The sequence below is a fragment of the Meriones unguiculatus genome, chromosome 10, assembly GCF_030254825.1.
Source record: "Meriones unguiculatus strain TT.TT164.6M chromosome 10, Bangor_MerUng_6.1, whole genome shotgun sequence".
In the NCBI taxonomy this organism is placed as follows: Eukaryota; Metazoa; Chordata; class Mammalia; order Rodentia; family Muridae; genus Meriones; species Meriones unguiculatus.
In genome coordinates, this window is record NC_083358.1 from 21,185,672 (window position 1) to 21,212,633 (window position 26,962).

General features: G+C 48.9%; 1 protein-coding gene across 1 annotated transcript in view; it reads right to left on the reverse strand.

Annotated features, from left to right (window-relative positions):
- Cdh1 (cadherin 1) overlaps window positions 1–20,184 on the reverse strand; it is a 66,517-nt gene extending 46,333 nt beyond the window's left edge. The window contains exons 1-2 of the mRNA XM_021632484.2: window positions 20,002–20,184; window positions 19,148–19,262 (exon numbers count right to left, since the gene is read on the reverse strand). Coding sequence (XP_021488159.1) covers window positions 19,148–19,262; window positions 20,002–20,049 — 163 coding nt within the window. The 5' untranslated portion in view covers window positions 20,050–20,184. The remainder of the gene's footprint in view (window positions 1–19,147; window positions 19,263–20,001) is intronic.
- Between the last annotated feature and the right edge of the window lie 6,778 nt (window positions 20,185–26,962).

The window sequence follows — 26,962 nt, forward strand, 5'->3', positions numbered from 1 at the left end:
AGAACCCTCAGTTCATGATTAACTGCCCTTTCTGAAACACCCGGAGTACAGCAGTGGTGGCACACGCCTTTAATTCCAGTACTCAGAAGGCAGAGACAGGCCAAATCTCTGAGTTTGACTGTAGCCTGGTCTACAGAGAAAGTTCTAGGAAAAGCCAAGGCTACACAAAGAAACCCCTCAAACAACAAAGGGGGAGGGGGGCTGGAGAGATGGCTCAGAGGTTAAGAACACTGGCTGTTCTTCCAAAGGTTCTGAATTCAATTCCCAGCAACCACATGGTGGCTCATAACCATCTACAGTGAGAGCTGGTTCTCTCTTTTGGTTCTCAAGCACACATGCAGGCAGAATACTGTATAAATAATAAATATATAATTTTTTTTTAAAAAAAGGAAAAGTACCAGAAGTACATTTAAAATCAAATATCTGTTCACTGGACTTGCTATCAAACTTCACATCAATTAATCATAAACTAAATCAGCACACACACACACCCATAGAAAAGCAACATAACTTCCCATCTACAGCAAAGAAACTCCCGAAATTCTTGGCCCAGCCCAAAACTGAAACTGCAGCTGCCTTATCTCCATGTTGGATCTGTTCTCTGTTGGGTTTCACACTGGCTTCTCCTAGACAACAGTGGGGCTTAGCCATGTAACACTGGGCTGGGCAACTCATAAACTAGGGAGCTGTCTGTGTTTATAGATGCCTCAGTCCAAGGCCAAGTGAGTTAATTTGTATAGTCACCCACTGATGGGGATTAGACAAGCCACTCTCCCAGCAAGAAGAAAAAGAATACTGAAGGCTCAAGTGAACACGGCGGACAGAGGACTGGGTCCCTTGACCACCCAAGCTCTCTTCTCCAAGTAGACTGGAATTTTATCACACATCTCGAACACTTTGCCTGCTTACAGCAGCTGCTTTTAGGACACACAACTCTCAGGAAGCAAAGGCAGAGAAAGCCTGGCCAAAAGATCAAGGCCAGCCAGTCTGCACAGTGACTTCCAGTTACTCGGAGCTCAGAAGAAAAAAAAGAAGTGAAGAAGGACAGGGAGGAAGAGGGTACAGCTTGTAACCATTATTTCCCTACATCTCTTCCTTGAAGGACCCTGAGATTCATTCCCACTTTAGACCCAATTCTGCTTTAGGGGTGAGTCATAACACCTTCCAAGGGGAATTTATATCCCTCAGGGAAAATGTGTGCCCATAAAGATAGAGGAGAATCCAGAGTTCAATGTTATCCTTGGCTACATAGCACATTTAAAGAAGAACAAAATAAAAATTAAAAAAAAAAAAAAAAGGAACCAATGTTGATCAGGAGTGGAAGCACCTTAGGACAGGGAGACAGGGAACCCCTGGGGTAAGCTGAGCATTCTGGGCTCAATTTAGAGATCTCAGTAAATAAGGGAGAATGAGGTTAGAAAAGACTCCCAGTCTCAGGCTCCGGAACACACATGCATACACATACACACACGTGCGTGTACACATACATACATACATACACAAAGGCAAGCACGATAGACCATCTGATCCAATCCAATGCAGACAGACAGACACAGACTTTGTCTACAAGTTGAAGTGGTTTCTCCTCAGTCTCCAAGCTAAGACCCATCGAGAGAGTTTCTATGTAAAGCATTAAACTTACAGATCCACTTACAGGTCTCTGGCCTCCATTCTCCGAGATGCACAGGCCTCTCAGGGTCTGCACTCTTTGGGGGATGTTTGGGAGGGACAAGGTCTCTCTATGTAGCCCTGGCTGTCTTGGGACTAGCTCTCTAGAGCAGGCTGGCCTGGAACTTGGAGATCTACCTGCCTCTGCCTCCTAAGCACTGGGATCAAAGGCACCAGCCAGTAGATGCAGCTAGAATCTGAACTTTTAAGCTTTCTGGGTAAGCCACACTCTATCTCGGGTTCTGGTCCAGGTAATCTTCATAGTAAAACCAAAAGATACTCCACGGACCCTGTTGAAGAGGCAGAGGCAGGCCAAGCTTTTAGAGCTTGAGGCTACCCTGGTCTACATAGTGAGTTCCAGACTGTCAGTGTTGTGTTTCAGGCCTGGGACAAGCAGCTGGGCTGACCATTTACCGTAGCAAGGTGGACCTGGCCTTCAGGTCCTCCCAGCATCCCTCAGTCCCTACCTGTTACAGGGCTTGGCTGGCAGACGTCACCCTCTGCCCTGAACTTTCCAGCCCAGGGGCTGGGCTTCCTCTCCCACAGAGGCTGCTCGCTATATCATCCAGACATTTTGGTTCTCTTCGCCTCTCCCTCCCACTTTTCTGTCTCCCTCTCTGCACGGCAACTTCCCTGACCTCCTCCCATAAGATCAGTGAACCCTCCCAAGAGCTGCCCCAACACACCTGCCCTTATCCTTTAATTGGGCTTGAACTGGCTCATCTCGTCGGCAGAGAATACCTATCACCCAGGGCTAGCAAAGACTTTGTTGGAAGTGAAGAAACATTCCTAGGTTTTGAGGGCCTGTTTCAGTCCTCAGTACTATAAAAATAACAATGAAGTTAAACTGCAGAGTCCTTGACAGACCTCATCTCAAATAAATAAATCAGAATCCCTAGGGATAGAGAGTTGGGTACAGCAGGGCACAATTTTCCTTAGTTACCAGCCTGATGTCAAAGAACACTGAAGAACCACAAAGGCTGGTTCCAGGAGCACACCTGGAGTCCCTGAGGCAGACAGAGTGTTGATTAAAGGCCAACCTGGAGTGTGGGGGAGCAGAGCATCTAGAAGGACGGTGCTTGCCCCGTCTGCAGGAGACCCTAGATTCACCGTTCCCCACTGAAGGGATAAACAGTTTATTAAAAGTAAAGAGTCCCCCAGAATTAGCAGGAAACCCTTTAACAATTGCTAATTAACTACTCAGCATTTCCAAAAATGGAGCCACAGCAGGAGGAAGAGGTTGACTCCTTTCCCCCAGTCATCTGGCTCCTTTGTCTCTGCTCTAGGTTCCCCTCACCCTTCCACCCACTTCCCTGGGCTACGTCTCCAAACCTCAGTCTCTAGTCTGTTACCAGGGAAGGAGGTAAGGTAGTAAGCACTGCATGCAATAAAACTGGGAAGTGCAACACTCCCCTCCCAGTCCCAGTCCCCATCCTTCAGTCCTGTCTCCTCAAGGGGACCTGTAGGCATATTCTCAGAATCTGTCCGTTCCTCACCAATCCTGCTGTGGATACCCACATCTTCTTTTTCACAGGCCCTCTGTAGAAGCCCTGTGGGGCCGGCACATGGTAGGCTGTTCAGGGTGGGCTTCTTGATACGTTTAAGAGTGAGTTAAAAGGAAGTTCAAGCCTCTGGGCTGGCCTAAATGCTCAGAACAGCAGCAGGCACCACTCAATGCAAAAAGCAAAAGCAGCTCACTTTCAGCTATGCTGGTTTTGTGATTATCTTTAGGAAGCAAACGGTCTCGGTGGTAATGGACAGAATAATCCCCTTTAGCCCCCTCCCTAAGTAGCCCAGGCTAGCTTCCAACCTCTGAGGCTCCTGCCTCAACCTCCTCAGTTCCGGGGACAATTGTACTGTGCTAATATACCCAGCTAAGAATAAGACCTTTCAACGCTCTCAGCAGTGCGGAAAGGGATGGTAAAACTAATATTACAAGGAAATAAAAGGGTGACCAGAAAGATGGCATCAGCAACACACACATGTTGATTAGAAGAACAAAAGTCCCTAACAGATGGAGATGAACCTCCTGTCCCTGGGGGTCCCTGAGGCCCAGTTCACACCTCTCCTAGCTTCTCTGAGTACTTGACACACCAGGTGCTACTCTGGGGAAACAGGAGAAGCCAGGGACCTCTGCACTTGGGAAGATGCCAAAAGGAATGGAGATCCCAGAAGGCTTCCTGGAGGAAGCATCCACTGAGCTGACCTAACAAGTCTTTCTTCTGGGCAGGGAGCCCAGCCAAGTGTTGCTGGAAAGGAAGACAGAACGTGCCAGCCGGTGGCAGGGAACCTGGCACCACTATCAAGAATGTGAATCAGGGGCCCTTCCCTGTGCCACCTGGATGAGAAGCCCTGGGGAGGGCATGGGCTCCAACCAGCTGGGAACCGGAGTGGTCAGAGCTGGGGTCCATTAGCTACTAGACTCTGCGACTGGGAGCGGGAGGCTCAGGCTAGAAGGGGTCAGAGAGTCCTTGCCATAAAATGGTGCCAGGTCCTCTGCACAGTGCCGCCCACCTCTGTGCTCCTCCTGTCTCCTGCTGCCCATCGCCCACCCTGATCCATGCACGCTGCCTTCCCGCTATTTTGCTTCCAGGCTCTGCCCTGGCTGTTGCCTTAGACCAAACACCCTTCCCTATTCTTCTGTCCTGAGTCTTTGTGTGAGTGTCCCCCTTAGTGAGGACTTCCTCAGTGCTCCCCAGCACTGGCCAGTTCAGACCCGTTTCCCCTGAACACCTGTCACTCAAACGGGTGTTTTATACACCCGTGTTTACTGCCTAGTCCTGCCACTCCAGAGCACCAGCTCCAGAGCGAAGTCTTCAAGACCTGGTTCTCAGCTGCTCCCCAGCCTCAGAGCCCAACTCCATGAGTGGCTCTCAATCTTCAGGCACAGAATGAACAAACAAAAGGATGGCTGCAATAAGTAGACGGTGTCACTTACTGAGATGGGCTCCTAGAAAAACCTAGAAACAGAGGGTGGGGGCTTGAGGGAAGAGGGGGCACTAGGCAAGCGCTTGGGACAGTGGCAGAGCAGCCCCAGGGGTTTCTCCAGGCCTGGTCTGATCACACAGGCCTCTGGGGACTAGGGAACAACACAGCCTTCCTCCCCCAGGTTTCCAGCTAGCCCAGGGCAGGAGAGGACCTGCTGCTCCAGATCTCCAGGTTCTCCCACCTTGCTGGCAATGCTAACAGGCCCCAGCCCTACTACCGTCTCTATGACTGGGTAAGGCCTGTCAGGAACCAAGACCAAGCTTCCAACAGGAAGTTTGCTCACAGATCCCGCCCTTTTATCTGAACCCTCGTTCAAACATCCCTTTGCCCTGGAATCTTGGGGTGGGGGGAGGAATTACACAGCCCCCTCCTGGTTTATGGCCCTTCCCTCTCAGCCAGCACCAAGGCTGCCTCTTCCCTCTTTCTGCTCATGAGCGGCGCCTGCTGCTCCCCCTGAGGCTTCAGCAGCTGCTCCAGCCCACACAGGCCTGGCCCCACCTGCATTCTCAATGTGCCCATTGTCTGATAACTTGGCACCCCAGCACATTTCACCACCTCAGATTCATCTCCAGACCCCCTCGGGACATGGGAGGCTTGTGACCAACACAGAACTCCCAGGAGGCCCTCACGGGACACGGAGGAGGAGGTGGTGTGTGTGGTGGTCTGAAGTAGCAAAAAAAAAAATTTAAAAAAAACCCGTCTTTTCTGTCTATGGACAAGGGGTAGGTGTTCCCACAGCCTGACAAAATTGCCCAACGCCTGTTTTAAAGGAGGGTGGGAAAGAGGTTTTATATTCTGATTTATGGAAAACTTTTCTGATGAAAAGGAAAAAAAAAAACAAAACACCCCAGGAAGCTGTCCACTAGAATCACATGGAGTTGGCTACCGAGGCCCCTGAGTCAGGGAAGGAGTCTGAGACTATCGGAACTTCCTATCTCTGATCATTATTAAGATTTTAGTGGGAAATTTTAAGTGCCCCCCCCCCCCAGCTGCCACTTTGTTCAGACTTACAGAATTTGCTTAGGTTTTATAAAGGGGACTGAAACCGTCTAAAGAGAAAATAGTTGGTGTCAGGCCTGTGGCAGCGGCGAGCTGCACAGACTCCCTCTCCTCTCCCTGTCCTAGGCACCTGTGCCTTAACTCCGTGCTGCTACCTAACAATGGAGACCTGCCCTCCAGGACTGACATCATCATAGGAATCCCTTTAAAATGCTTTCCTCCAGATGTCTGGCGCTCACGGAGTTAACTGCAGTAACCTTCTCCCCACTTCCCACTCCCACCAAAGTGATTATGAGAAACTCGTAGGTAGTCATTTGGAAAAGAAAAAAATAATAATTAAAAGGAGCCAGAAGAGAGCTGGGGCATTCCCTGCTTCCTTCTCCGGGCGGCCAATCAGATTTTAAAGGGAAGCCCGAGGGGGCCAGAAACACCTTTTCGTTCCAGGCTGCATAAAGGGGCAGGAGCCTGAGGCTCCCAGTACCCAAAGGACTAGAGGTCGGCTGCAGGGTTCCTTCCCAGGAGCTTGAAGGACAGACACTGCTGAGAATGGGGAGGGGTGACTACAAGGCATGGCTGAGCACCTCTGCCAGGCTGGGGACCCTGGGTGAGTAAGCAGCTTTTACAAGCCTCCACTATACTATTTGGAAATGCGATTGTCTATATAGTAATTGCTCCAAAGTTGGTGCAAAGATTAAAAATCAAAATCACACATAAACAGCTCAGTGTTCAATCAGCATGCACCATGAACACTGTATCTATTGTTTGGTGACTAGTCTGCTTTGACCCTTGGCTAGTCCCTCCGCACTCCCTGAACTTGCCAATTTATGTACAAACTAAGAAACTAGAGGAGGGGGTGGAGAGATGGCTCAGGGGCTAAGAGCACGCTGTTTTTGCAGAGGATCCCAGTTCAGTTCCCGGCACCCCCATGAGAAGGCTCACAACCTCCTGTAACTCAGTTCCATGGGGATTAGATGCCTCTGGCCTCCTCAGGCACCTGCACTCATGTTTTAAGTATTTCTATGGTTCAAATGAAAAATCACGGAGAAATCATAACTACCCTCCAAAATTGGAGGAAAACCAATGCAGCCATACAAAGATTTCTAAACCAGACTCCTGTTATCACTCCCTATTTGGTAGTAGTGGCAATATGGCTACTAAAACCACAGAACAAAGTGTCTTACACCTGTAATGCCAGTGCTGCTGAGGACATGGGGATCATCCCAAGACTGAGGCCAATCTGGGGTACAGAGTCAGTCCAAGGCCTGCCAGAGCTAGAGACCCTGTCTCAGAAACAAAAAGAAAAAAAAACTCCTCCATATTCTTAAGCATGAGGCACTGAAAGCGCATGTGAGTGAATGAACGCTAGCTCATTCATGAATGCGCTGGCCCCCTATTCCCTTTCGCAGGTAAAGGGACTCAGGGACTGAGGTCAAATGGCAAGGAGGGGCTGGGGTCCAGTCCGCCCAGGCCTTCTCCTCCCTCCAGGCTCACCTTCCCTCTACATTCACGCAGTAATTTCACTAACTGAAAAAGAGCAAATGTTCGGGAAGTGATGACCTTGACATCTGTCCAAACTGTTGCTAAGCCTCACCACACCTGGTGACCTTAGTTGATAGGCATTTTTTTTTTAAAGACATGATCTCACTTGAAAGGTATTTATCTCCTTCCCCAAGTTTTAGGCACTTGTATTGTTCAAGTGAAAGGATTAGTAAAAGAAAAAAGGGGAGAAATCATAACTAACTCCAGAAGAAAAACCAGCTGCCGTGTACAAGGAAGTTTGTTAATCAAAGACTCTAGTCATGAGCCCAGAGCCTCACACCTGTAAGGGGTACAAAGGCTGCTCAGGTCTCCTTCCTTGTGAGGAGTGTCACAATGTTGCTCACTCACCCTAAACTTCCAGGCTAGTTCTTCCTGCCTCAGCCTCTCCAATGGCTGGGGTAACAGGTGGATGTGGCTAGAGGATTCCTCTCAAACGCAGATTAGAAAGAATCATACCCTGCTTAAGGATTTTTCTCCACAACTTCAGTCATGATGCCAAGCCTGGGAGCTGGGTGTGAAACTGGCCACATGAACATCATCAAGTAGCTAGTAGACACCAGCCATTTCTCCAAAACCCCTGAGCATGAAGTTAGGAAAAGAGAACAGTGTACCGTGTAGAGTGGGGGACCGTGGAACAATGCACCCTAAATGGATTACCTTCCTCAAATCCCTCCCCTTAGGGCCCAGGGCACCCAGCAGAAGAGGGGGTTGGAGGACAAACCCAACTGGAAGAGCGTTATATGAGCTCACGGAGACTGTGGCAGCACACACAGGGTCTGCCCCAAAGGGGCCTCACACCTAAGAGAAGTAGACACACGTCCCCATTCCTAACCCGGAAGCTATCTCCAATTGACAACCACTCGTAAATGAGAAAATAGTTTTTCTAACTAACAGTATCTCGCTGGGTAAACAACCGCTCTTGAGGGCAGGATCCGTGACCAACAGCAGATGGCAACACAAGACAAACCCAAGGGCATCTTTGGAGGTTGTCTCACAACGTTGTATCAGGCCATTTTTTTGTCCCCTTAACCTTACGGGTCCTCTGCTTGTATATTACGGCTTCCAGTTTTCATGGAATTCCTGTATGCAAATATGTGTGTGTGTGTCTGTGTCTATATGTATTTCTTGAGCTTTTCTTTGGCCATTTCTTCCCTGTGTTTTGTCCTATCCCAATTTGTTTATTTTCATCTAATTATTCCTTAGATGCCTGTTTTCTAAGGAGAGAGAGAAACAGAAAGGGTGTGGATCAGGATGGGAACAGGGAGGAACTGGGAGAAGTTGGGGAATGGGAAATGTAATCAGAATATATTATAGGAAAAGAATCTGTTTCCAATAAAAGAAAAAAGGAAGAAAGGGAGGGAGGGAGCAAGGAAGGGAGGGAGCAAGGGAGGGAAGGAGGGAACCAGTATCTCCTGGGAAGCAATGGTGGGTGGTAAGGGCCAGTGAGGTACCTGCTGCTCTGAAGGGTGACGTCATGGTTGATTCAACCTTCGAAAGAGAAACCTTCCCAGGTGAGGCTTCCCTATGACTCAGGACCCTGCCCCACCTGTCCGAGTCCTCAGGTATGTCCCACAGCTGACTCAAGGGGTGACGTTTTCTGATAGGAAAGCCACAACTTTCCCACAAACAAGCTGGTCCTCTTGTTCCCTTTTCAAACACTCCCACACAATTGTGGTGAGGAATTTGTGGGGGAGGAGGTCTGCAGTCTGAAGTTTTGTTGGCTTCCACATCAGCAGCGGGTCACTGGGGCAGCACCCAAGAGGTTGTGAAGGAAATGGACGATCTCTCCCCTTTGCCATGAGAACTTTGGGGAACCAGACCAGAGCCATTTTCCTTGGGCAACAAGCCAAGAGGTGGGGTGGCTGAGAAAGAGCATTCAATTCTGATTTGAATCTGATACCCTTTTAAAGGCGCTAGGGCTGTTCTGAGCCCTCAGGATTGTTCAGCAAATGCTATAAGTGCTTGAAAGCATGGGAGGTCAGCACCACAAGACCCAATCTAACTTTATGCAAGGGCTGCTGGTTTTCATGTTTTTAAACCCATGCTGGGTTTAAACCTAAGGCCCAGCTGGGCAATGGTGGCACACACCTTTAATCCCAGCCCTCAGGAGGCAGAAGCACATAGACCTCTGAGTTTGAGGCTAGCCTGGTCTACAGAGTGAGTTCCAGGACAGCCAGGGCTACACACAGAGAAACCCTGTCTCAAAAAATAGATGGGGGGAAGGGGGAACCTGGGGCACATGTATCTTAGACAATCATTCTCCCACTAAACTACATCACAACAAAACTTTGCTTTTTGTTTATGTTTTATTTTTATTTCTGGGTGTGTGCTGTGTATGGCTGACGTCTTTAATCCTAGCACTTGGGAGGCAGAAGCAGGGGAATCTCTGTGAGTTCAAAGCCAACATATTCTACATAGCCAGTTCCAGACCAAAGGCTACACAGCAAGACCTTGTCTCAAAGAGAAGTGGTGTCCTGTATTTAGACTTGGCAGAGTGATGTATCTTCCATATGGCTGTAGAACTCTACTCTCAATGGATATTGATTGGTCGACTGGATGGATTTCAGCCCTGTGAGCTTCCTTTGGCTGGTATCTGATCATGTTAGCGTTGCATTTTTGTCTTTGAGCTTTCTATATCCCTCTTCAAGCTCCTTCCAAGATGCTAGGACCTGCCAAGAACTGGAAGGCCTTGAACAATTAATGAGCTGCAGGATGAAGGTGAGAGGGCATATCTGAGAGCGCCTGGATCAGGGAGGCGCTGCCTGACAGCTGAAAGGCAATCGGGTGTCGGGTGTTCCTTCAGATTTCCATCTAGTGCTTCCTTACACCCAGAAGTGTGGGGCCCAAGTGACTCATCTGGCCTTTAGACCCTGGGCAGCAAGCTACTTTGTAACAAGACAATCAGGTAAGGTTATACTGTAGCTGAGCAGAGCTCAGAGAAACGAGGGGGTGCCAAGAACAAACACAGCACCTGAGAAGGAAGCATCCCTTCCTCCTCACCTGCCCACACTCTAACAGCCCACTGTGCCTGTGCGTGTGCGCACCTGCACCAGCACACACAAACAAACAACACAAGAGCAAACACAAAGCCCTGGCCTCCCAGAATTTGTGTTTTCATGGAAGCAGACTATGAACTGAGTAAATATGTGAACTACATAAGAGGTTTGAAGGTGAAAAGTGCCAGAGGAAGCCTTAGGGAGTGGCTCGGCAACAGCCTGTCCTGTGTTCGATCTCTACCACCACCACCCAAAAATGGGGGAGGAGGGGATGTTACAGAAAAAATAAAGCGAAGGGGAGAGTCCTCCTGAATGGACATTGTAGCAAAGCTTTGCAGGACACAGGGGAGTTGTGCAAACATCACTAACAGGCAATACATAGGGTATGGCTATACATACCTGAAATGCCATCACTCCCAGGCAGGAGTATCAGAAGTTCAAAACCAGCCTCAGCCTGAACTACCATGGTATTCTGTTAACAACCAGAAAGCAAAGCGGCTAAACAAAGAACATGTAGAACATGTGGGGAGGGGAGGAAGACCCCAGCCACAGGCTGTGGTGGGAGTAGGAACACAGCACCAGACCTTGGAAGTCATGGACAGGATTTTTATTCTATATGAAAACAGGGAATCCCAGACAACTGTAAGCAGGAATGATGCTTTCTCATTTAATTTTCTAAGCTATCATCACTCTGGCCTGGCACAGTAGCACACAACTTTAGTCTCAGCATTTGGAAGGCAAAGGCAGGTGGAAATGGCTCTCTAGGTTCAAAGCCAGCCTCTTTTACATAGTGAGTCCGAGGCTGGCCGGCCAGCCAAGGCTATATAATCATAATAATGAGATTCTGTCTCTGTCTCTGTCTCTCTCTCTCTCTCTGCCTACTGGATGAAGAAATGACTACGGTGGGAGAAGGGAGGGAGCAGAGAAGAGGACCAGGAAGAAGCTGGAAACAGATGGAACTGCATGCCAAACCACAGAAACAGGTGTTGGTTTAGTCTTGAAGTTGTCCAGGTGAAATAAATCTGAAACACTTTCGGCTTCTTACAAGCTCTCCTAATTACAAAGCTAACTAATTATTATCTAGGACTAGGCCAATTATCCCACAGGGTCTTGTGCTGGAGGCCACTTATGAGCTGGCTCATGGGGAACAGGTTCATCCTCAAGTACACCCCATTAGGTCCTACAGGTAGCATCTAAGCATTGTCCCTCCCCACTCTTTCAGGAGCTAAGTACACTCCCACATCTGTCTGGCTTATGTGCCCTAAGCAAGTCCTAGCTGGAACACGACTTGTTAGAGATACGGACAGTTTTCCTTACCACCACTCCATGCCAGAATAAAGATCTCCCCCTCCACACCAGGATCCAGAAAATCGAAAAGGACAGCTAGTTCAGCTAGCACACATCAGCAGGTGAAGGTCAAGGGGCAGAGCCAGGCCTGGTGGCACAGGTCATCCATCTCAGGTACGAGGAGGTGGACTAACACACAGGCTGCAGAGCTAGCTCAGAGCCAGCCTGGGAAACTGCGAGACCCTGCCTCAAATCAAAGTTTTAGCAAGTCAAAGGATAGAGATGCACCTCAAAGGCTGAGGGCCTGCCTACTAGGATGCAGGAGAACCCTGGGGTTGGGTCTCCAGCATCACAATAAAGGGAAGAATGGGCTGTGATAACAGCCCAAAGCAAAAAAGGCAAAGACAGTTCAAAGGCAAAAAAAAAAAAAAAAAAGCAAAACCCAAAAAACAAAACTGAATTTTAACATCACAAAAATTAATGAGATTGATGCATAGAGATGTCTTTCCAGTAGGGGAGAAGGGAATCCCTGGCCTCAGGAAAGGAAGTGGGTTCCACTGCCCTTGGGAAGGGAAATAGGCTCCATGTGTCAGGAGTTTGGCATCGGGCAGTAGAAACTGGGGAAAGACTGTTTCTGCTTTTCCTGGGGGCTAGGGATAAAAGCCAGTGCCTCACGCTCATTTGGCTTGCACCGACCAGAGAGTCATACCCCAAGACTATTCCTGCCATTTCCACAGAAGATCTTCCACAGAAGATCCTGAGAAGGCTACACAAGAGCGACCTGTGCCCGGGAAAGCCTTGTTGAGGAGCAAGTCTCAGTGCCATATAAACCTTTGTTCATACTGAGTCTAAGGTGAACCTGGTCTACAGAGCGAGTTCCAGGACAGCCAGAGCGACGCAGAGACACCCTGTCTTGAAAAACCAAAGAAAACTAGCAAATGATGGGAGCCTGCGACTTTCGTGGTCACACCCTCTTACTCAGCAAGGCCCAGCAGGTACAACACACTGGGCCTGCTGGCTCCTCCCCACAAATGGCCTGTGGAAGCCTCTATAAGCAGAGATTTTTCAGAACCTCCTTGAGGACAGACGCTCGACCTCTGGTGCACTGGCTACACTTCTGGGGGCCCCGATACCGTTGACCAGGAGTGCTCTTGGATCCTGGGCCTCAGGGTAGGCGGCCAGGTGCCCACACCCTGGCTGGCACCAGGTGTTGACTCATCAAACATCGGTGCCCTAACTCCTAGCCTGTTGGGAGAATGAATATGTGTCCATCGGGTGTGGTGTCATGGGCCTTTAAAATCCCAGCACTTGGGAGGCTGAGGCAGGCAGACCATTTTGAGTTTGAGGTCCAGGAAATTTGTACGAGGGTAAATCTGTATTTGTGAATGGCCTGAGGTGATTAAATGCTTGTCCATGTCGGGGCGAACCACAGTCTCAAAAGCGGACCAGAGAGCATTTTGCAATGGATCAACAGAGGCATCCTTAAGCTGTGTATTATGAAATAGTCCTGAAAACTGGTTTTGGGAACAACTTGAGGCCATCCTGAACTCCCAGCCCCCAGCTGCTCTGCCCCATTTGAGCCCTCTCTAATCCACAGCAAACCCACTGCAGCCAGCATTCTAGGAAAGAAAATGCCTTTGGATTGCCTTTTTTAACAAAGACAAACTCCAGGTCAACCGTTTGCAGTGTTTGCTCAGCACAGAAGCTTAGAGGGTGAGGAAACTGGTTTGGCTGGTTTGTTGGGCGGGACAGAGCTTAGGAGAACTTTCAACCAACTTTTGAATCAAGCATATAAATCATGGGAAAGGGAAAGTCAAACACATAGAAACCTGCAGAGGGTCCTATAGTGAGTATTCAGAGCCCCTAGGAGATGTGTGTGTGTGTGTGTGTGTGTGTGTGTGTGTGTGTGTATGTATATATATATGTGTGTGTGTGTGTGTACATATATATATATAGTTAGTTAGTTAGTTATAACCACTTTACAGATGGGGAAACTAAGGCTTAGAGAAGAAAGTTCTGGCAAAAGTCCCCCTCTAAGCCTGGACTTTGGGTGGTGCACACCTGTAATTCCAACACTTAGGAGGTGTAAGCAAGGTCAGTGCCTGAAACTCACTACAGATCCAGACTGTCCTCGAACTTCTAACAATCCATGTGCTGCCATGATCATTTTTTTTTTTTTTTTTACATCCTGCCTCCACCAATGCAAAAAAAGACAGCGTTCCACAGGCAGCCCAGGCTGGCCTCAAACTCGATATCCTCCAGCCTCAGCCCACAAAGCACTGGGGCCAACCACCACACCTGGCTTTACTTAATGATTCTTGATAAGCTTCTGAAGCAACTTGGAGACAGGAGAGAGAGACTGGAGACTGACCTCAACAGACTGGACTGTTTACTTCAAACAGTTACTAGACAGCTACCCTCTGGAAGCCAAGAAGTGTATGTGAGAGGTGTCTGGGATCCTTGAAGCTTCTACAGGCTTCTATAGGAGTTTCTGGGAACTCACTGCTGAGGCTACGTGCAAACCTGTAGTTTCTCCCTTCTGGAGTTGTTTGTCCAGACAACAGTTTTAACTTTACAAACTGCCTTGCCCCGGCAATCAAGATGTGGGTCATAGTGGGAGAATGAGTTTGGCAACGGCGATGATGGGGGAGGGGCTGGAGTTTCACTATTAGGACCTTGGTCAGGGTGTGGAGGAGTTTCTTAGACTTTTTTTCTTTCTTTGAAACAGGCTCTCATTATATAGCCCTACTGAGCCTGGAACTTCCTATGTAGACCAGGCTGGCTTTGAACTCTTGCTTTCTGAGTGCTAGGATTAAAGGCATGCACCATCATACTCAGCTTCAAACGAAAAGAAAGAAAGGAAGGAAGAAGGAAGGAAGAAAGAAAGAAAGAAAAAGAAAGCAACAACACCAAAAAAAAAAAAAACAAAAAAAAAAACCAACCCATATTTATTTACTGTGTATGCACACTCATGCATGAATGTGGAGGAAAGAGGACAAGCCTTGGTAGTCCTTTCTCTCCTACCATGGGGTTTTAGGGACCAAATTCAGGTCTTCAGGCTTGGCAGCAGGTGTCTTTACCTGCTGGGTCATCTCACTGATGACTCCTTTTTTTGTTCCGTTTTTGAGACATGGTTTCTCTGTGTCGCCCTGGCTATCCTGCAACTCAGAGATCCCCCAGGCTCTGTCTCCTGAGTCCTGGGACTAAAGGTACACACCAACTTCCCTTCTTTACATTCATTCATTCCCCCTCCCCCACCCCATATTTATGTTCAGTCGTATCAGTTTTACTCATCACTTTAACCCCGGGGTCTAGTGCTGGCATAAACAGTACTCAATATGGACAGCCAGATACCCATACTCCACCCAGCACCAGGATTTACTCATCAAATGTGCATTAATGCATATAACATATATAACAAATATATATAACTGTCACACTCAACAGATGGGTAAACTGAGTCTCACAGAAGTAAACTGACTTATGTAAAGTCATACTAGAGCAGCTACCGAAGTTCAAACCTGAATCTTTCTATACTTTCTCAATGACCTGCCATACTGAGTTGATCTCCTTAGAAAACTTTTATGCCCTGAAAAGAGAGAGGTGGGGCTGAGTAAAACCCCAAAAGCCTGAGTCTGGACTATGATGGTGTCTCTTGCTGAATATAGGGTTTTGGCAGCTCCTGAGAGATTTCAAGAGCCAATTGTCCCCACACCTGGCTTATCTATGGCTGCTCTTGGAAGGGAATGTGTAACAGACACCAAGGTGAACATTTCAGCCAATAAAAAGCCCCAGAGAGTAAACAGGGATTTCCATATCCACCTGGCAGAGAGGGCCGGCCAGGAGCTGAGGCAGCTTTCCTTAAATGGCCTGACTTAGTCTGCGACCTCACCGCCTACACTCCTCAGGAGACAAACAAAGCAAGGACAGAATGGCAGCCACTAGTCTCATTCCTAGGAAAGCCACATGAGCCCTCGTCACTGGCATGAGTAATTAGGGAAAGTTTAGGAGGCTGGGGGTGGGAAGTAGGTATCTGATGATGAAAGGTGATCCTAAAGCAAGTTTCCATGTTTGCTTTTTCCACCATCCAAGGCAGCTTTCAGCACAACCTTCAGAGAGGAGAGGAAATGGGTGTATTTATTCCACACAGGTGTATGCCTGGAAACTAGGTCAATCCATCAAGTAACCAAAGCCCAGGCCCAAAATACAGGCCTGTTTGTCCTACAGACATGGTAAGGAAAGCTATGGGAGGAAGCCACCAAATTAAAGGGCTAATCAGCTCTTTCTCTTGATCCACATGGATGTAACCCTGTGTATTCGTCCAGTATCTCTGAAAGGCCAAAGTCTAGTAACCTGGGTCTCTGATGAGTTTGTGCTGATAATAAGGAAAATAATCAACAACTCTAAAGAGGCAGCTTAAAGTGGACTTGGTGGTTTTTGTTGGTAATCCCAGCATTCAAGAGGCTGAGGCAGAAGGATCACCATGAGTTCAGGACTAAAGTAGGCTACACTGTGAGATTCATACCAGGCTTAAGAACAAAAACCAGCATGGTGATGCACACTTGTAATTCCAGCACTGAGCAAACAGAAGCAGGAAGATCACAAATTTAGCCATTCTCTATTACATAACAAGTTCCAGGCTGGCCTGAACTACCTAAGACCCTGTCTCAACACAAAAACAAAAACAAAAACACAACAGCCAAAACTGGTGTCTGCCTCCCAGCACTCAGGAAGCAGCAGAGGGATCTCTGTGAGTTCAAGGCCAGCCTGGTCTACAATAGTGAATCCCAGGCCAGCTAGGGCTACATAGTGAGACCCTGTCTCAAAAATGAACAACAAAAACAAAACAAATAAACAATCGACCTAACCAAAGAATATGCTTGGGTAGTGGAGGGTTATGGTTTTGGTTTTTAAGGTTCTGCATTTTAGAAACCAGAGAAAGGATCCACAGGGCTGAAATTGTGGTGTCAAGCTCATGGAGCCTAAGAAGGATGCTAGCAAACTACATCAAAGTCTTCCGTTCAATCAAACCCAATTTGTAACCTTCTAGTCACCAGTGTCAGGTTTCTTATTTTTACACTCCAACGGAGCAGACTCTTCAGAAGCCTGCAGAGCAGAGCCTGGAGCCAAAGTCACAACCCTCCATTTCCCCAGGAGGTCCAAAGAGAGTGACACCACCGTCCTAAATCAAGGCAATTCTTTCACACAGAGCAGTTCCTGGGGCGTAAATGTGTGATTTCTGTTGAGTTGTGGTGGGGCCTCAGCCATAAAGGGAACTGGAACCAGCCACAGGGAACCTTGGAAGCTTGTGGGATGCTGTGCGGAGGCTGCTGCTTACACCTCAATCACCAGCTGAGGCTCCCTGTGCCTCCCACAGGACTGCTCGGCCTCTCCACCTCCATCACAGCCTACCGCTCTCACCTCCCACCTCAAGACCTCTGTCCTCAGTCTGTTTCACGATGGACCCTACTTTCCCCAAACACACACACATCCTATCCCTCCTTCCTTCAATTCTTCCTTCCTCTCTTTTCTTTCCTGTTTTCTAGAAAGGGTCTCGTCTCACTGTGTAGCCCAGGTTAGCCTGGAACTCACTCCATAGACCAGGCTGACCTCAAACTTACAACTTCCAGCAAACCTCTTGCCTCAGCCTCACCAAGTACTGCCCCCAGAGGTGGACTAACCACACCAAGCCTCAGTCCAACTTGCTTTTCTCTAGTCAGGCTCCTGAGATCCTAAAGGACTAGAGCAGCATCTACCCTCCAGAAGTTCTCAATTTTTTTAATCTTTTTTTTTTTTTTTTTTTTTTTGCTTGTTTTTCAAGACAGGGTTTCACTCTGTAGCCTTGGCTGTCCTGAACTCTCTCTGTAAGACCAGGCTGACTTCAAATTCAGAGATCCATCTGCCTTTGCCTCCCCAGGTGCTGGGATTACAAGCGCGTGCCACCGCGCCCCACGAATTTCTCATTTTTGCTTTAGATAAAGGACACACTTGCCTCACAGGGGCAAGGGTGAGCAGGTGGCACTATCAGTTATAAGTGATAATATTATTGATAGTAGTATTAGGGACTAGATTTAGAGGCAGGTGCAAAGTGAACGCCCGACTGCTGCCAAGGTAGTCTTGGAATCCCAGCACTCCAGAGTCTAAGGCAGGAGGATCAAATTGTGAATTTCAAACCAGCCCACATCACCTAGGGAGATCCTGTCTCAAAAAAACCCAATAAACTGGTGGTAACGTGCTGGCTAACATGCAGCGGGCTGTGGGCTCTACCCACACTGCTGACCCACACAAAGACTATCCCAGCTGAGGCACCTCTGTGTCATCCTGCCACAGGAAAACAGAGCCACCAGCACTTGGATTGGGACCCATTCCCATTTCTAAGCCTGTCCAGCTCAAGGCGGAGTAATGGCTACCTCTTTTCAGAGGTCCACTGGCACCCTCGGAAACACCCCAGGGCACACCTCACTATCCTATGCCAAAGTGCCACAGAAGGGCTTTCTGAAATACTCAGCAACCTACCAGAGGCTCAACTCACTTCTCCCTCAGGCACTGAGTGGAGGCTGGCCGAGCAATCTCAGGGCCACAGAACAGCACTGCCTTTCTGGGCCCGTAGAAACCTCCCCAGAACCAGTCAGGTCTCAGAAAAGCAAATCGATCAAGCTGCTAGTTCCCTGGAAAACACATCACCAAACCTGAGCACAGCTTCCAAAGTTCATAACAAAATTTTAGGCACCATCCTGATTGCTGTGGAATTTTCAGGTGGCCTTTCAGTGGTAAACAAACTTGGTCAAAGTATTCCCAGAAAGGTGTTGTGAGTGACTTCTTTTTAAATTATTTATTATTATTATTATTATTATTATTATTATTTTATTCATCATACTTTTGGGATCAACTAAACTCCTAACCAGAGAGGAGGTGGTGGTATTGGTACAAAAGGAACACCTGGAAATTAGGGAAAATAGTAAAACAAAACCAAACCTGGTCCTCTTTCCTCGTTCCCAGCCATGCCCAAAAGTGACACAAAGAAAATTCTAGATTATCATAATGAGAGAAGACTTAAAAATTTAAATATACGGAGTGTTTGAATGAGTCAAAGCAACCATTTTTTCTCTTTTTTTTTTCCTTTTCTTGTCTTTTTTTTTCTCCCATTTTTTTTTCTCTTAAAAAAGAAAATAAAATACAAGTATTGCTATTCCTTGGGAAAGCAACGCCTGTATCAAGTGTTTTCATCTTTATGAATAAAAGTCACTAAAAGCCGGTTCCTCCAGGATTCCTGAAATTGTGGGAGTCAAATTCCGGTTCAGGTCCCTGCCCTGCTGACCCCGTGAAGTCACCCTTTGAGCCTCCTATAGCTCATCATTAAATGGGAACACAGTTCAACTGGCCCTACCTAGCAGGTTTCGGTGGTCTGGAATGATAGACTGGCTCCGGCGATCAGCTGCATGGATACCGATGACCTCTAAATACCCCCGGCCCTTCTCTGCCCCGTGAGAACAGCAGAGCCAGACATTATCTACCTTGATCAACCGCAATCGATAAATAGACTTCCAAACCCACGGTAGATCCCAAGGGAGAGTTTTGCCCCTTTCCCTCCCACGGGCACAGGAGTACAGTTTCTTGGCTCCTTCCCTACCCGACCCCACTCTGCTGTCACACCCGCGGGGCGCCCTTACCTTTGCCCAGGACGCGGTCCCTCTCCAGGTGCCTCCCCGGCACCACAAACGTGTAGTTCTCGGCACTGAAGCCGGGACGGCACGGCTCCGGCTCCTGGCAGAGCCGCGGTGAGGCCTGGGATGGAGGGAAAAAAAGTAGACAACCTGGTGACTCGGGGCGGGGGAGGGGGTTCCCAGCAGCCTACACCGAAACCAAGAGGCAACCCGTCCTGCTCCTGGGGCGTCGGGACGCGCGCCATCCTCTCGCTCCCAAACCAGCCGGCAAACTCCGGAACCCTTGGGGGAGGGGACCCGGGGGTCACCGCCTCGCCACCTGGCCCACCTTTCCTGCCTGGCTCCATTTGCATCTCCCTGGAGACGCCTCCACTCTTCCGGACACCGCTTGGCGCAGAGCGCGGAGGGTCTCGGCCAACCCCCTCCGGCTCCTCTCTCTCACCCTCGGGAGCCCGTCCCCAGCGCTCCCTTCCTTCCACGGCAGGTGCTTTTTGGTACTCAAATCCCGGTCCTTATCTCGGATCGCCCGGGCTACTTCTGCCCCAGCCCCCTCCTACGAGCGGGTCCCCACCCTGCTCCACGCCCCCTTGGTCCCCTGGAGCACACAGGGACCCTGCGCCGCTCGGGGTCCCGGGAGCCCGCAGCGTGGGGAGCCCCCGAGCTGGGAGAGGGCGCGAGAGGCGGCCACTCGGCGCTTGCCTGGCGCTCGCCTGACCCTCCCTCCCACCCCATGGCACTCGGCCCCGCGCCGCGAAGCCTCCGGGGCCAGCCTGCCCTCCGAACCCCAACTTTCTTGGAAGGAGGGGAGCGGGACGGCAGCGTGCAGAAAGGCACACGGCGAAGCGGGGGGGTCCACGTACCTGCAGCAGGAGCAGGAGCGCCAGGACGCTGCGGCACGGGGCTCCCATGGCTGACCGAGCAAACGCCGAGCTCGGGTGCGGTCGGGCAGGGCCGGGTTAGGCCGGGTTGGAGCTCGGCTGAACTTCCCGAAAACTCACTAACGAGCCGCGGCTCTCACTGCACTGAGCCGGGCAGAGGCTGCGGCCGCCAGGTGAGCCCGAAGGCGCCGCCCCCCGGCGACGCTGATTGGCTGAGGACGCACCTGCAGGTGGCAGCCGAGAAACTGCGCAGCCCTCTACTTCCTCCACCCCTGTCTGTAGCTGGTGGCATGGGGCCTGGCTTAGGAGACTTCCTCGCTTCCTGTTCCACGTTCGTTCGTTCGAATCCTAGCCCGTCCCCACTGAGACTCGGAGTTACGAAGGAGTTTGGAGGGGGCTGGATAGCTCAATTGATAAGGCTCCTGAGCCTGAATCTGAGAGTCCAGGGTTCAGTTAGTTCCCTGCCACCGTTCTAGGCAGCCCCTGGAAGTTTAAGAGTGACTCAGACTGTGACTCAGAATTCAAATAAGAGAGAGCATTGAGAAGAAGAAAAGAAAAAAACAAAAACAAAAAAAGGACTTTACTTTTCATCTAGGTTTTTGTTTTGTTCATTTTTCTTTATTGTGTTTGGTTGGAGGAGTTTGTTTGGTTTGGTTTACTTTGTCTTAAGGGTTTAAAAAAACATTTTAGTGTGTGTGTGTGTGTGTGTGTGTGTTCGCAAACGCACATGCCACAACTCCAGTGCAGAGATAAGACTCAGTTCTCTCTTTCCACCCAGAGGGTCCCGGGATTGAATTGCCCTCATTAGCATTTACTGACTGTGCCATCTCTCTGGCCGTTTTATTTTGTTTCGTACCCTAAGTTTTTGTTTGTTTTCCAGCCCAAATGGGCCTGGAACTGTCTTAGCCTCAACAATCCTCCTGCCTCAGCCTGGAAATTGCTGGGATGGCTTAAGGGAGGCACCAGCCCAGGCTCATCTAGTTATCTAATTTTCCAACATCTGTCTCCCTCTCTTTTGAGACATAGTCTTGCTCTTGCTTTGTAGTCCAGTATGGCTTTGAACTCACTATTGTCCAGTCTCAGCTTCCCCACTTCTGGAATGGAACTACAGGTACCCAGTGTAGGGTCTGTAAACTGAACTTCGGTCCCCTGGAAGAAAAGCTAGCCCTCTTGACTCCTAAGCCAGCTCTCCAGCTCCTTGTCTGTTCTTGTTGGTTTGTTTGAGAGAGGAGCTCCCTCTGGGTAGCCCTGGATGTTCTGGAACTCACTATATAGACCAGGCTGGCCTTGAACTCACAGAGATCCACCTGCCTCTACGTCCTCGGTGCTGGGATTAAAGGTGTGCACCACTAGGACTGGCTCATGTTTGTCTGTGAGACAAGTTCTTCCTAAGCAGCCCAGACTGGCTTTGAACTTAGGATTCTCCTGCTTCGGCATCCTGAAGGCTGGGAATACAAACATGGGCTACCACATCATCAGGGTTTGTTGTTGTTGTTTAATGCTGAGCTGGAAAAACTGCTTTAGAAGCCACTCAGATCTGTTATTTACCTGCAACTTAGTACCATGTAGCAAGTCAATGTCAAAGAAAAGACCTCAACTCAAGCTGTCCTGCTCCACAGATTTAGGCTTTTAATGCCATAGCCATACCACAGCCACCAACACCTTCTTCAATCAGAGGATTCTGTCCCTGGTACACAACTTGAGGATCACAAATAAAATAGACAAACACTAGGTGAGTTTCCCTGTCTGCCTATGGCCTGCCATGTCTGGGTGGCATGGGAACAAAGTCACCTCTCTCTCGCTGCCATTGTTCCAGGGCTGGACAACACTACAAAGCAGAGGTTGGGGATGTGGCTCCGTTTGTGAGTGCATGCCTAACATGCGTGACATGTCCCGGGTGCCACCCTCTGAATGAACCTGGTATGGTGGTGACTATCTGTAATCTCAGCAGGGAAGTCATAACTTCAAGGCCATCCTCCTCAGCTACAGGCTGAATCTGAGCCTGGAGAACCTCAGCGAGCAACCAGAAAACTACAAAATGATGTGCTTGGTAGTGGGTGGGTGATAGCTGGGTGACTTTGGGCAGGTCAGTGTCCTCTTCTGCACTGAGACCAAAGCCAAAGCAATCACTGAGGTGTGGAGGTTGCACGTAGGAAAGGCCCAGCCTTATCTCCCCACCCCAGATTGGTCAGGTTTCCAGTATTTCCCCTGGTGCTAATGAACCTGAGCCCACAGAGAGCACAGCCTCATCTCTGGAGGTGCCTTCTCTAGCCCACATAACCTGCATAACCCTCCCCCCAGGCTGACCCCTTCATTTTAATGGCCTTCCAAGAACACACCCAGCAACCTTTTGGATATCTGCTTCTTGGCTCCCTCTGCTTCTTAGCCCACCAGGAGGCTCTGAGGGAGAAGGCTCTGGTATTTCCTTTCCCACTGAAACTCCTGCCCAGATCGTGCCCTGAACGAGATAATGGAAATAAAGAAAGAGGCGTTTTTTTTCCCCCATGGGGCAGCCTTGTCGTTTATTTTTTTTTCCTCCCAGTTATGTAAAAATACATATTTTATATCACTGCTGGTGTGCAGGGAGTCTTTGGGGCTTTGCTTTCTTTTGCCCAGCAAGCATTGGCCTTGGAACTTCATGATGACTCTCATTGACTCTTCCATTACTCTGATAATTCAATAAAAAGGATTTTAGACAACAATTAAGGGCAGAAAGGACAGGTCAGGTCTGAAGCACTTTTCAGGCTTGATGCACTCTTCAGATTTCTCATCAAGTCCTCTGGAGAGGGTCAGAAAGGGCCCTCCTCCTTCCCCTCCCCCACACACACCCTGGCTGCGCAAGCTGAAAAGAACACAAAAGGGAAAAGGGGCTCCTCAGTTTACCCTTCTGTCAAACAGACATAAAACCTCAGTGTGAAGATCCATTGAGCCAGTACATAGAGACTGCTGTGGAGCTGAGTTAGACACTCTCCCCTAGTCAGTCAGCATTTGTTAATCTGTGAAAAAGGGGTGTTGACAGCATACGTTCCAAAGGTCCTTAGGTGGTGGGGGAGGGGAGGTTGAGATAGGGTTTCTAGCCCAGGATGGCCTCATGCAAACTATGTAGTTTTGTAAAACGATAAGCATAAACTTCTGCTCTTCCTGCCTTCCTCTCTCAAGGACTGGGATTTCAGGTGTATGTCTCCGTACAGACTTCCCAGATCGGTAGGAGTCTGTGGGAATCCAACATGGCCCTGCAGGAGCTGAGCAAGCGCCCTCAGACCATTCTCCTACACACACTACAACACTTTCATTGTCGCTGTTACCAGAAATGGAACCCAGGACATAGGCTATGTTTAGCTATAGCCCTAGACCTCTTTACTTTCTTCTTTGAGACAAGGTCTCAATTAGTTGCCCAGGCTAGCCTTGAACTCACTCTATATAGCCCAGACAGGCCTTGAATGTATGATCAGCCTGCCTCAGCATCAACTGAAGGTTTCAGGCCTGAACCACCAGGCCAGGCTAGCTACACAACACTGCTCAGCAACTACAGTCTGGGGAAACAGTCTATGGGGAAAAAAACAAAACAAGACAAAACAAAACAAAAAACGTGAGTACCCTGGGAACCTCCCCAGCTCTGGGCTCTCTTTTCCCCACACCTACTAGAAAAGCCTCTTAGGCTATCTGTGGCCTGGGAAAAACTTTCACACAATCCAGCTAATCATTTGGAACCTCTCAGGATCATTTGCATTTTAAAGAGGGTGCTGGGGGCTGAACTTGCTGCTTACAAAGAAAGCCTCAGAGCTGGCCCATAGGCTGGATGGGCTGCTGGGATGTTCTGTGGTTGCTCACCACAGCTTGTCGATACGGGAGGAGGAAAAAAATTAAAATCCAGGAGTTAGGATCCTGGGAATCCCAGGTACCAACCTGAAGAAGTACCCTTGAGCTCACTCCGGAAAGATTAACAGACGCACCCCACCCAGCTATAGGTGCTGTTCTTCATCGCACAGTGAGGGTATGGCTGGTGGACTTTCATTTCCTGGACCTGCTGGGAGGCTAATGATTAACACCCTGGGCAGCCTCCAGACTGCAAAAACACTGAAGGTTCCACAGGTTAGTAATGGCACAGGCCTTTAATCCTAGCAAGGGGGAGGTAGAGGCAGGCAGATCTGCTAGACCAGCCTGGTCTAACGTTTGTTAATAGACAGTTTCAAGCACGGTTACTTACACAGAAACAATGCACGGTGTCCTCACTGAAGTCACCTCAGAATTGCCTAAGACAATGTGGGTGCTGTACTCGGCTTGCATACCTTGTCCCGGAACTGGTACGGTAGCCCAAACTGGTCTCAAACTTGCAAGACAATCCTCCTGTCTCTGCCTCAGGCAATCCTCCCAACACACACACCCCTTCATCTGCCTGGCCAAGTCACTGATCCCGATGGATGCATTTTTAATTTTTTGAAGGTGTATGTGTGTGTAGTGTGTATGCAGTTACATGGACACAGGTGTCCATGTGGAGGCCAGAAGTCAGCACGTCTGGCGTCTCCCCGGATTGGTCTTCACTTTTTGACTTCCTGCCACGCCCCCACATGGCTTTTCTTTTGTTTATTTGTTTATTTGTTTATTTTTATTTTGAGCAGGGTCTCACTGTGTAGCCTGGCTGGCCTGGGCCTCACAGATCTGCCTGCCTCTGCCTCCCGAGGATTGCTGGCATTATAGGTGTGCGCTACTGTGCCACACCAGAGTCAAATTTTTAAGCAAAAATACATCTTCAGGGTTCAGTGAGATGGCTCAACAGGTAAAGGTGTTTACTGCCAAACCTGAACCTGAGTTTGATCCCTCGAACCCACGCGGCAGAAGGAGAAAACTGACTTCCACCATGCACCACGACATACATGTGCCCATGAGTAAAAAAAAAAAAAAACAAAACTCCAGAGGCTGGGCCCCTCCCAAAGCACAGTATCCAAAAGCAAGAAATCCTCTGGCTATTCTCTCTTCAGAAGCTAAGATTCAGTTAGTGTCAGCTGATCCTCCATTACCAAGTTCTAATTGCCTTGCGGTTTATAGCCCAGGGGCTGTGACTGTACGGCCCATTATCTCACTGAGTCACACAACAAGCATTTATTTAGTATTCCTGACTGATGTTCTAGTCAGCACAGGGGACACAGAAATAAATAAATATTTGGCCTTTGCCTTTATGAAACTCATAAGATAACAGGGGCTCATAAGATAATAGCAAACGGGTAAAAATTCATCTATTTATTAATTAAGTACAGAATACAGCCAGGTAGTGATGGCACAGGCCTTCAATCCCAGCACTCAAGAGGCAGAGGCAGGCAGACTTCTGAGTTTGAGGCCAGCCTGGTCTACAGAGCAAATTCTGGACAGCCAGTGCTACAAAAAGAAACCTGGTCTCGAAAAAACAAACAACAACAACAAAAAAAAAAACAACTACAGAATGCAAAGTATGTGTCAGGTATGGTGCTAGAGGCCAGTAATTGCATTATAGCAGGTAGTTAAAGTACAGCTACCATTTAAGGGACCTACCATATTCGACATGCATGACCTCACCTGTCCTCCTCTAGCTTTCTGTCCTCCGTACATCCGGATTTGATAGCAGAGAATCCTAGAGAGGTAGCAAGCTATAAATGGCCAGAGCTCTCCAAAGAACATTCAGAGTTGGTAGCATAACTCTGGTTATATCCAAAAGCCAGGGAAACTGGAGGAGAGAGAGAGACCCTGGTGTAAGACCTAGAGTTCAAAAGTAGGAGAACCAAGAGTTCTGATTACCGAGGGCAGGGAAGAGCATCCTGGCACCAACAGAGAGCAAGTGCACCTGTCTCCCACCCTTCATCTTGTGGGGACCTTCAGCAGATTGGATGCACCTATCGTAGTGTGCCTTCTGTTGCTAGGCTAAAACCCCACAGCGGAAAGCAACCTGGGCAAGAAAAGTTTTGTTTGGTTTTTTTCTTACAGGTTTAGTTATCAAGGGCTGACTCAAGCCAGGAACTTGACGGGCAGGAACTGAAGCAGAGGAGCAGAGGCCGTGGAGGAACACTGCTTCCTGGCTTGCTCACCCTGGGCTTGCTCAGTCTGCTTTCTTATAAAAGCTGGAACACCTGCCCAGGTGGGCTAGGCCCTCCCATGCCAATAACTAATGAAGAAAATGACTTACAGCCTTGCCTACAGGCAATCTGATAGGTTCATTTTCTCAGTTCAGGTTCCTCTTCCCAGATAACTCTAGCCGTGTCCCACTGACAAAAACAAAGGCAAACAAACAAACCAAACCAATTGGAACAGTACCCATCCATATTTGGTGGCACTTTTTTTTTTTTTGGATTTTTGAAATATAAGTGTATGGGTAGTTTGCCTGCTTGTTTGTCTATATACCATGTGCATTGCCCCCGGAGGCCAGAAGGTGTCAGACAGTTGTGAGCCACCATGTGGGTGCTGCGAATTGAACCTTGTTTCTCTACAGGAGCATCCAGTGCCCTGAACTGACTGCTGAGCCGTCTCTCCAGCCTGGGAGGCCTTTCTTTATTCAGCCCGCTGACTCAACCACCAATATTTTCCAGAAACACCCTCACAGACACACTCAGGGATCGCGCTTAACCATCCGTCTGGGTACTCTCTACTCCAGTCAAGTCGACAAATTGACTGACACACACAGAAAAAGTGAAATAGCTGCAGGATGAACCCTGGGTCAGTGGTTCCAGCGTCTTTAAAAAGCAAAATGAAAGCCACAGGGTGGTGACAGATGCCTTTATTTCCAGCACTCAGGAGGCAGAGGCAGGCCTGTGTCTGTGAGTTCAACGACAGCCTGCTCTACAGAGTGAGTTCTAGGTCAGCCAAAGCTACACACAGAGAAACAACAACAAAATATTTACGTTTGTTGTGTGTGCACGGGCACAGGCAAAGGCAAGCATGAATGCCCAAGCACCGCAGTGCTGGTGAAGCGGGCAGA